Source organism: Gadus macrocephalus, chromosome 10 (assembly GCF_031168955.1).
Source record: "Gadus macrocephalus chromosome 10, ASM3116895v1".
In the NCBI taxonomy this organism is placed as follows: Eukaryota; Metazoa; Chordata; class Actinopteri; order Gadiformes; family Gadidae; genus Gadus; species Gadus macrocephalus.
In genome coordinates, this window is record NC_082391.1 from 15,983,375 (window position 1) to 15,994,963 (window position 11,589).

The 11,589-nt window shown below is 45.0% G+C and overlaps 1 protein-coding gene across 1 annotated transcript; it reads right to left on the reverse strand.

Annotated features, from left to right (window-relative positions):
- Positions 1 to 50: 50 nt before the first annotated feature.
- On the reverse strand, positions 51 to 8,902 carry LOC132465905 (netrin receptor UNC5A-like). The gene is made up of 3 exons (XM_060062816.1): positions 8,718 to 8,902; positions 8,199 to 8,377; positions 51 to 4,583 (listed from the first exon to the last, which is right to left on the reverse strand). Exons 2-3 carry the CDS (start codon positions 8,363 to 8,365, stop codon positions 4,418 to 4,420), a joined length of 333 nt encoding a protein of 110 aa, XP_059918799.1. The 5' UTR covers positions 8,366 to 8,377; positions 8,718 to 8,902; the 3' UTR covers positions 51 to 4,417.
- Between the last annotated feature and the right edge of the window lie 2,687 nt (positions 8,903 to 11,589).

Consider the following 11,589-nt stretch of genomic DNA (forward strand, 5'->3'; position numbering starts at 1 on the left):
GGTAATGGTTGGAATAGGCGTGGCTGTTTTTGAAGTACAATATTCAGTCCTTGATTTAACAATATATAATTTATTTACAACAATTTCAGGTTGAATTACTATACATACCTTTCTGAAATGTCATAGATATATATACATAAGGCCAAGTAAATACTTGAAAGCACTTAGAAACGAATTTCCAAAATTCTACCCACAAATCCATATCATTGTCCAAAAAGTACAGAAAAATCTCCCTCAGCAGAAGATTTTCCTTGCCACAAAAGTTTGACAACAATTTACATCGACATTAACAAACACAAAATGTTAAAAAGACGACAACCAAAAGAAAAAACAATACAATTATACAATTGCATAAGCGCTGTGGCATGTATTAAATACAGCATTTTTGACTTGCAGAAAGGCAAGGAACATTGACTGAAGGAACTAAGTAGAAAACCATTCACAGGTACACATGTCTATTATTCTCAGTTCACAAGAAAATATTTCAGTCAGAGTGACAAGTTTGTTACGTGTGCACACACACGCACACGCACAGCCGCACACGCAAACCATCTTGACACTGAATAGTAATGAATGACTAAAACGTACACTTATATAAAATCCAACATTTTGCTATCACCTTGCACCTTGAAACAATGAACCCTCGACGAATTGAGCACAGACGCGGTTGCACAGTTAGTTCCACAGCAAGCTATCTGGACCAGAAAGTGTTCAAACATTCACCATTCATCCGTGCAGTATGTCGTAATTCAGTCGGACACACCAAATTAAGTGAACATATGCTGATGTGTGGTACATTACATGGCTGGTAAATTACAAGTACATTATTGAAGTGTGCTTCGACGACACATCTAAGACAATGACAGGGGCGCTATGATATTCCGGAAAAACAAAAACACAATCTGACTGTACAACTGTCGTAGCCCATCCAACGAAAGCTGCGTAACACTTGCTTGCCAGTTTTTAAGAAGTATCCATCGTAGTTCCAGTGTGTGATATTTACTAGGCATGTGTTAAATTTTTTCCACCTTGTGTTTAAATGCTTACAATATATAGAAATATCAGGTAGACGTATGCAGGGTAAGGACAAACAAAACATTTATAGAAACCTCCTGTAAAACAGTCTCAAAAACCCCTTAACACTGCAAAAGTCGTCACTGCTAGATCGCCAAAGAACAGTAAAGAGGCAAACACGTCACGGTTTACACTTGACAAAATGTTCCGCCACTTCTCTTTTTTTTTGGCTTGTTATTAAAATAGAATTTACATGTCTTTACAAAGTGATAAAATAAACTTTGACATATTTTTTGTTACTGCTTGAACAGATAGCGTGAAATGGCCACTGAATGATATAGCGAGGATTAGAGCCACATGTGATTTCTTTTTTAGTTCCGACTTTGATATCAGAATTCTGACTTTAAACTCTGAACTCCAAGAAAATACACATTGCGCCCTAATCCTCTTCCGTATCCTCCGTAGGTCAGCGCTTGGTTCCAATCCTGTATGTCGTAGAGTGACCTTCAGTAATCTTGGTTCCTTACAGGTAGCCTACCCATAACTCTGACTTTAATCTCAGAATTCTGAGATTAACCTCAGACTTCTGACTTTAAAAGCAGAACTCAAAAAAGAAGAAACACATGTGGCCCCAATCCTCTTCCGTACAAAAGCCGTGGGTTTTTTGTGTGATTAGATGGGCAGCAGAGAAGACACACAGGGACAGAGAGGCAGATGCTACGCGCTACACGCCAACGGAACCAGAATGCTGAAACGACATAGACATGAATACAATATAAGCCTGTAGTAGCCTCAACTGGTATTCATTCAACTTTGGTTACCAATTATGCTGATATACAATATGTAAAGTGACAGCACAGAGCTAGAATAGAAAAATGTATTTACATATTTGATGACTTATTACGTGTGAGAGAAAAGCAAAGCTTTGTTTTCAAGGTGATATTTGTTTGTGTTTATCCCAAAAAAGGAATTAGTGGATGCTTCTTCTACAAAAACGACATGGAAAAAGGGGATTTGGTGTGGGATGGACTACAACATGTCTAATAGTGTCTAATATGTTCGACATATCAACTGTAGTGGTCAACGTTGGAACTGACCGAGGAGAATCATGTTGGATGGACTTGAGGGACGCAAAGCTCACACTTGGACTCTTCTTAACTTTACAAAATATAAATAAAATGAATAGATAATAACAACAATAATTATGGTTTGAATTGGTGTAGCCCGACGCACTGGAGCAAAAACAAACAAAAAAATAAAAGTTCAAGTTATTTCTCCGCACACCTTAAAAAAAGACAGAACAAATGTACATTCTAAACATCGTGACAATCATTAAAACGCACTCCTGATAGTCAGTGAGGGTGGGGGCCGTGGCGGGCCGGGCGCTGGGATCGAGGACTCTCTGTGGACGTTTTAAATGGCGGGGAGCTCTCTCTCGTTCCAACGTTTGATAGACAAGCAATCCTGAGGCAGGGGAGGGAGAGAAAGGGCTGAGAACAATGGCTGATTCGAAAAAAGTGCTCCTTTTTTTTTTTAACCCTATGACATTTACACCACTGCTGCAGCAAGCAACCTTGAGGTCTGCGCATGTGTGTGTGTGACGGACGGAGGACGCGTGGCCACCGCACCGTCCATGCTAAATAATACCCAGGAAAGTAAGAAGTGAGCCACGCGATTGAGGGCAAACCAACTGCTCGTGTGTCTGTGTGTGTGCATGTACGTGTACTTGCATTAATATCCTGGATCACTTTCGCTATCTTGGCAATAAAGGCAACAACAAAGGACTTCTTAAGCATTTTCAACTGGCAGAGGCATGGCGTTGCGGAATGGGCCCCATGCTGCGAGAGGCAGGCTTTGTTTGCATCACATTCATAAGTAGACATGTGATCTACTCTGCCAAACGGCACCAAAGAGATTCAGACCAATAAACGCCTTTTGAATTATGAAATAAGGCGGCATGACTTGGAAACCCCTTCTGCATGTTAATCATTTTGGTAAAGATAATTTGTGGGCAGATTTTCTTCGGGGCGAACACTCTGCATTATTCATAATGAGTGTTAAAAAATGGCAATGCAGTATTTCCTTGCTTTTGGCTGTGTCTCATGTTTAACATCTTCTCCCCGACAGTATTAATGTAATCAGGGGGAGATGTTATATTGTAGAAATGACTTGGGGAGGGATGCGCATTAATGCAGCCAGGGAGGCTTTATAGCCTTGTTGCTCCGCTTATAAACGGCGGCGGCAGGAAGCTGAACAGAAAACAAGACCGTCTGACGCATTGGGCTGAGTGCTCGCTCCGAGATGAACGGGGTTCATCAAAGTCGCACACTCTGAAAGACAAAAATGGCTTCCGAGACGGGGCTTCTTCAGTGAAGTAACTCACTCTTCCTCCCCCCCTTCCCCCTCCCTCCTCGAGAGTTTGGGTTACTAACGGACCCAGACGACACGCCATCGATTCAGCACACCGAGATCTGCCCAGCAATCTAACAGAATCAAGATCTTACAATCACACTAGTGATACCGGCTTGACTTTGTGGGGAAATAAAAACAAAACAACAAAAACGAACAGAGAAGGAAGAAAACAAATAAGATGAGACACGCGCTCCGAGCGTGACATAAAATCTATTTTTCAAGCTACAAGTCTGTGCCGCGCTACTGCCTCACCCCCCGGCCCCCCGGCCCCCCTGTGTTTGCAAACAGTGAAAGAAACACAGGGGTGTGACACACACGTTCGCCGTCACGGAGTGCACAGCAGGGGGGAGGTCATAGGCCCCAATGACCTTGTTATGAACCGGGTTATGTGTCAGAGCGAGGAGGAGGAGGGGCGCGTTCAAAACCGACGAGGCAGCCGACTGCACGAGAAGCATGTTTTCTGTTGCAACGTACAGCAGTTTTTTTCTGCGTACACACCACATCTTACCGCGTCCCCTTTCCGTGATGTTTAAGGCTAAAATCATTATCGATGGGCATATTGCTTCCCTCAAGCCATATGTGGAATATCTGCATATGTAGGTAATCTTTCATTCCAATCACAAAGGTTTTTTTTTTTTTTGGGGGGGGGGGGGGGGGGGGGCTTGTGAATGCCATCACTTCTCCGTTTAGAGATTCCTATTTAACAGGAAGGCTCCTATCGTCGTCTATGAGGGTCACCTTTCTGAACAAGACTGGACAAGTTTTCGGGCTCTCTCGTTTAAACCAAGTTCACCCCGTTTCAACATAGATCCCCAATTCAGTTTTGACAAAAAAAAGCGATAATATCAATAACAACAATATAAAAGCACTTCTTCACTATTCCTCCACTGTTGCCGAAACAGTTGTCGTACAGTTATTGTCCAGTTGCTGTTGCTGCTTCTGTCGTCTGTTCTTTCCTTCGGACCAGCTCTTCTCTTCCTCGTCCTCGGGGTTAGCACTCTCCGTCGGAGACGAGGAATATCATGGCCTCCTGTTTGCCGATGTCGGCCATGACGGTGGCCAGCTGGTTGATGTTGCCGCTGTGGAAATGTTGTGCCTCCCATAGGTCCAGAATCACAGAGGTCGGACTCGCGTTGGAGGCAAAGAAACTCATGTGTCTGTGATGGAGAGAGAAAGAGCGCAAGAGAAAGAGAGGGAGAGAGCAAGAGAGAGATAAGAACATAAGACAACAAAAGGCAGGCTTATATTGAATCATGCTATGTACACACACATCCAATTTCAGTGTCACTTGTGGCTTCTTGAAACACAGCCTGTTACCAAAGCGTTTCATCTATCATTTTGTTGTCTTTCTTTGGGATTTTTGCAGCGATGCGCACTAGCCACGCTCTACTCTATTGTGGGTTTTGCCTCATCCCTTGATATTGCGTCAGTGTTAAGAAACACATTGTGGAGGCATACAACGTCGTAAAATAACCTGAACACTGCAGAAGTCATCACTGCTACATTGCCAAAGGACAGTGAAGAGGCAAATACGTCACGGTTAAGACTGGACAAAATGTTCCAAAACCCACTTCTTCTTTTATTTTTCATTTGGAAACCTTTCGGCGAGGCCCAGCTGGCTCGCCATGACTCTTCCTCCACATTTGATGTTGAAATTGCCCCTAAATCCCTCCTAGTGCATCCCAGGCAGACGTAAGTCCGCTCTTCGGAAGCGACCTTTACCATTCTTGGGAAGCCAACCTTTGCAACTGAATCCAATCAATGACAACAAAGTAGAGGTGCCGGCAGCTGTATATTTGATGTTGAGGGGGGGAATGGATCCCGGCGGTGCCTGAAGAGACGTGTTCGATCTAATGGCCTTTTTCTGTTCTCCGACTGTCTGGCTGCTTATCCGTCGTGTAGGGACGCCCTGGACCACCAGTGTATTAAAGGCCTGTTGAAGCCTTAGCCCCCAAAGTGTGTTTGTGAAGCACACCTGTCCTCCCCGGTGAACGTATGTATATATAGTGTCTCTCTGTGTGTGTGTGTGTGTGTGTGTGTGTGTGTGTGTGTGTGTGTGTGTGTGTGTGTGTGTAGGTGTGTGTAGGTGTCTGTGATAGTGTGATTGTGTTTGTGTAGGTGTTTGTACAAGTGTGAGTACGTGTGTTTGTAAAGGTGTTTGTGTTATTGTGTGTGTGTGTGTGTGTGTGCGCAGATGTGGTGGGCAGATATATAAAAAAAAGTACTGAAAGGCACAGTCCTTTGATTTTACCTTGAGAAAGGTCACAGAGATTAGAGTGTGAGACCTTCATCTCTCCCTATCTTGTTTTGCTAGTGCAGAGAAACCCATGGGCATAAATAATACAGTTCTAAAAATATGGAGTTGATGAATATGTTTGTCTTTCAAAGAGACAATCGCCGATAATATATAATGCGCTTTAGCCGTTTTTGTGCCCATTGATGCGTCGTGTCCCTGCGTAGATGAGAATGAGAAAATGCTTCGGCATGCAATATCCGTCAAAAAGTTCATTTTATGTGACTTAATAGTCACATAAAAATGAATGTTCTTCCGCCGCGATGAGTTGCTACCGTCCCAATTTGAATGGGCGACATTTGGAGTCCGTGAGAATATAGCCTATTAAAAAAAAAAAATATCAAACATTTTATGTCTGCGTGTGTGTGTGTGTGTGTACAGTGTTCAGCATGGGAAATGGAGACGCATATAGAAGGCTCACACCGTGGAGCCCTTTGGAATAGAATCACAGGGTTGATTTGGATGACAGGGCCACCGGACAGTGTAGAAACAGAGGAGTAGTTACTGTTTTCAAGATATCGGTGAAAATTGATTGCGTGGGGCAAAACATAGCTTATTGCCACAGCACCGCCATCCATCCGATCTATAATTAACCTGGGGGGATAAGCATGATTGGACAAACTGAGTGAGCCTGTTTGATTCAATTACAAGCAGGCTAAATTGAAGGGTAATTGATCAGTGTCTAGCTCCTTCCTCTTCAAAGCAGGTCAATGACCGTACTCAGAGTCCAGACTCCTCTCAACCTTTATCGGTCGGTTTACGAGCAAATGGGCTTGCAAAAAAAAGAGAACACAAAGTAGGGCAGAGGGTATAAAGGGCTAGGTGTGACGACCTCGTGCTCATTATTTTTTGGGTAACCTCGTTCAAAAATAAATAATAAATAAACAGTGATCCATTTAAAAAACGGGTTAAATTAGCTTTTGCTTTTCTGTTCGAACAAGCAACACCACGAGAAACTGAAATACAATGATGCATAAATAATTCTCATTGAACTTCCCCGAGGTAGCCTCGCAAATGAGTGCTCGGCCATCAGCGAAGGTTGCGCAGGTTCAGAACAAACGTGCCCACGTTTCACATGTAGCAGGACGAATCGGTCAGATGACCAACTTGTTATCCCTCCGTTTCTTACCGAGGTAAGGGGGGGGGGCAGGGGTTATGCTTCCTTAACGTAAGCCAATCGTACTTTTTAATCACGGTTGGTGTTGATCTTTTGGCTGAATCACCGATTTTATTATCATGGTGTTATGAGGCCTTTCAAAGTGTCTAATATTGTGATATCTATACATATGCTATTCCCATGAAAGGGTTCGTGAGAGACTTAGAGATTCAGTCTGAACAGACTGAATCTCCCATATGGCACCATGTACTGACCGCGGTAAGGTTTTTATCATTTTAGCCTTTAATGATGTGATCTTTAATAGTCGTTGCCAAAGAACATTACTGAAAGCCCATATCGATATTACTGGTTAAGAATAAATATTTATTGAGAACATATGCAGTTAAATGATCTCAATACTGTTCAGGGTGCGAACGATTAAGTGCTTATTATCCAACCCCGTTCTTGGAAGTGTATTTAAAGGACTTCAACATCAACCTATTAACGGTGTTCAATAAAACAAGGCTTTAATCACTTTTTTGGAGGGCCATGATTTTTTTTTTTGAGCGATCTGATCGGTTGAAAAAAATGAATTAATTTCAAGCTATCTGATTGGTAGAAAAATACTATTTAGACCAATGAGATCCCTCAAAATAAATTGATTATTTTTGTCCTAGTTGGTACAGTTCATGTTGGCCTAGTTGTTAATGCCATGGTAACCTAGTTAGTACAGGTCGTAGTAACCTAGTTGGTAAAGGACATGGTAACCTAGTTGGTCAGGTCATCGTAACCTAGTTGGTCAGGTCATGGTAACCTAGATGGTACAGGTCATGGTAACCTAGTTGGTCAGGTCATGGTTACCTAGTTGGTACAGGTCATCGTAACCTAGTTGGTCAGGTCATAGTAACCTAGTTGGTCAGGTCATGGTAACCTGGTTGGTCAGTTCATGGTTACCTAGTTGGTACAGGTCATGGTAACCTAGTTGGTACAGGCCATGGTAACATAGTTGGTACAGGTCATAGTCATCTAGTTAGTAATGTCATGGTGACCTAGTTGGTACAGGTCATAGTAACCTAGTTAGTCAGGTCGTGGTGACCTAGTTGGTGGAAATGGTAACCTAGTTGGGTACAGGTCATGGTAACCAAGTTGGTACAGGTCATGGTAACCAAGTTGGTACAGGTCATGGTAACCAAGTTGGTACAGGTCATGGTAACCTAGTTAGTCAGGTCATGGCGACCATTTGGTGGAAATGGTGACCTAGTCGGTACAGGTCATCGATACCTCGTTGCTAAAGGTCATAATAGCCTATTTGGTAAAGGTCATGGTAACCTAGTTGCTAAAGGTCATAGTAACCTAGCCCCTACCCTGGGAGAGGAGACCCACCTGTCCAGCTTGAGTCTCTGCGCCAGCATCCTCCAGTCGGCCCCGTTGGGACAGGGCGTGTCCAGGCTGCTGCAGATCTTCTGCCGGATGAGGTACGGTATCTGGAAGGCGCTGGGCCCGGCCAGAGCCGTGCTGCTGCTGTCCATCAGCAGGAACTCAGAGTCCATCGCCCGCGTGTCCTGGTGTGTGTGGGGGAGGGTTGGGGTTTACAGGGTGGAAAGAAGAGAAATCGATCGGATCCATAGCCGTGCAAACAGTCCGAGAAAGTCCACGATCGGGCGGGCATCTTTGCTAATTGATCGGCTACAGGTGACTTGCAACCCCCCCCCCCCCCCACACACACACACACAGACAGTCCATCAGTCCACAAAGACATAACCATGGTTACACCACGGTGCCACACCACCGCCACACTATGTGTGAAACTGTGCGGGTAGTAGATTGTGTGTGGGCGTAATTGAGTTGACGCCACAGAGCCCAGCCCGTTCGCTGGGTCGGGGCCAGAGCGGGCGGGGTTACCTTGGCGATGTTGAAGTCCAGGCCAAAGCTCTGGCCCTCCCCCTCCACCTGCCAAACGCACAGCTGGCAGCTGAGCTGGCAGGTGGCCAGGCTGAGGCGCTCCAGAGTGAAGGTGCAGTGCAGGTACCGCTGGGAACCGTTCCAGATGTGGTAGAACGGGATCTCCTGTCGAAAGCAAAGGGGTAAATTAAATATATAAATTAATTAAAGGGAAAAAAATAAAACAGCTGTGAACGTGCGCACGCACACTCGCAAACGCGGCGGCAGTCACAGCGAGGCTGCCTGTTCGCATTACGGTAACAAGACCGCCCGCTTCAATCGCTCCGCTGCCGTCATTAATTATACCGACGGTGTCTGCCGTCGTTTGGCTTAGGCGGCTAAATATATCCCCCGTGTTAAAATAAAAGTGACGGCGGGGGTCTTTTATGTTAAAGGGGAGCGGGTGAAAAAAAAAACAGAAACCACTGTTCTCTTCGCCATCAATAATTTCTTTTGAGCTGTGCGACTTGTCTAAAGTCATTAGTGAGCCGATCGCGTTTTGCACAGCGGAAGGTAATGCATCATTACTATCTCAGGGAGACGCAGGGGGAAAAGTTATTCATATTTCCTTTTGTTCGCAAGTTGTTTGAATCAGCTTGTTTGTATAAATGCAAATGAGTGGGTTCCTTGGCGGGGCTTCAGCAGGCGCTTACTGTGTGCTGCTTGGGTTGAATCAGCGGCTCTCCAGCTTGAATAAGCCAGGCTCAAATATTCCCTGACACGAACTAGGCCTAAATATATATGTGGATTTATTTGTATATTTATTGATTTAACATCAGCACAAGTAGTATTACTATGTGGAACTGGATACCCTCTAGAAAAAATATGCAGCAAGGGTTTGATCATATTTATTCAAGGCCTTCTCTCTCTCTCTCTCTGTAGCTCCCTCGCCCTCTCCTGCTGTCTCTCTCTCTCTCTCTCTCTCTCTCTCTCTCTCTCTCTCTCTCTCTCTCTCTCTCTCTCTCTCTCTCTCTCTCTCTCTCTCTCTCTCTCTCTCTCTCTCTCTGTGTAGCTCCCCCGCCCTCTCCCGCTGTGTGTCCCTCCCTCTCTCTCTCCCTCTCCCTCCCTCTCTCCCTCTCTCTCCCTCTCCCTCCTCTCTCCCTCTCCCTCCCTCTCTCCCTCTCTGTCTGTCTTTCTCCCTCTCTCTCCCTATCCCTCTCTCTCTCTCTCTCCCTCTCTGTCTCTCTCCCTCCCTCTCTCCCTCTCTCTGTCTCTCCCCCTATCCCTCTCTCTCTCTCTCTCTCTCTCTCCCCAGGGTGAACAGGTAACTCTGGCTAACCAGAGCTCAGCCTCCCCTGACTCACACCACCCTATCCACCACCATTTCAGCAGCCAGACTAAATTAAAAAATATAGGTCGGATCAGTCCTACAGTTCCATACGGTGACCAAGTGGGGGCACTGTTACCCAGCCACAATGACAACGGAGAAATGAGCAGGGTTCAAGAAGAAGAAGGAGAAGAAGATGGGAAAAAAGTATTCATGGGGCCCTGGAGTGTAAGGGTCTTTTCTGACCGCACTGCTGAGAGGGAATAACACGTCCAAATGAACAGGAGTGAGCCTTTGTTCCGGTTGCATTGTTGCTGCTGCATTTGTGCAGGTGTGTGTGTAAGTGTGTGTGTGTAAGTGTGTGTGTGTAAGTGTGTGTGTGTAAGTGTGTCTGTGTAAATGTGTGTGTGTGTGTGTGTGTGTGTGTGTGTGTGTGTGTGTGTGTGTGTGTGTGTGTGTGTGTGTGTGTGTTCTCTTTGGGACCTGGTGCTCAATGCACACATTGCATCAAAAAAAAGCTGTTCTATATCTCCCCCCCCCCCCTCCCCCCCCCCTCCACGCACCCCCATCCTTACTACCACCACAGTGGTTGGAGGGAGGGGGTGGGGGAGTTTCAGGGTTGTAGAAGTTATGGATATTAACGTGGTGTTCTATATTTCATCCCAGCTCCGTTATAGGTCCTCCTTTAGAAACGGGCAGCCGGTATAATCAATCACGCTGCAGCTCTGGGCTCACTGCACACACTAATGCAACACTAATGCACACAGGGTATAGGAGTGGATGGTTTTTCCATGAGGGCGCGCATGCATAGACGAACGTGCCAACACAAACCAACACAACACTACAGAAAGGCCTCGGTGCGTGGCTAAAAGGTTTACTCGCATTCCAGTCAAACCAGGTTATTGGTTCATTGGTACTGTCGAAACTAAGCGATGGGTTTAAAGTCCCTGGAAGCAAAAATCGGTATGTTTATTTATGTTTGTTTGGTTGTTGTTGGCATTCAGGGTACCCAGCACAGTTTAGTGCAAAGCAATATTAACAGTCAATCTGTAGGCAAAGGAGTGACCTCACACTAATTGACCAATGGCAGTCATGATAAGCCTGATCACAAACATCATCCCGTTTGTCCCGGTCGCGCCCCCCAACAACCCCCCTTGAACGATCATACGATCGAGGGTTATTGGTGACACAAGGGTGTCACTAATAACCCTAATTAAAGGTCTACCACTTTCATGTACCAGGGCACATATTACTACTGAAGACAAGTCTGCTACCCGTGCTCTAGTTCATGAAAGGAGCGTTCCCATAATTAGTGTAATGAGTGACCCCTGTGAAAAAACTGTTAAAATAAAAATTAACAAAATACTCAACTCAATCTCCCTTCTGGTTGTTCCGACATTTTCATATTAGCTTTGACAATGCCATGAATGGGCGGCCTGCTTTGCCAAGGTGCTTGTAAAAATGATATGTAATGATTCGTATTCAATATTTTTAAATACTGTCAGGGACAACACATAATTCTGAGTAGAACGACTGTGACACTATGCCCACGCCATATTACTTCCT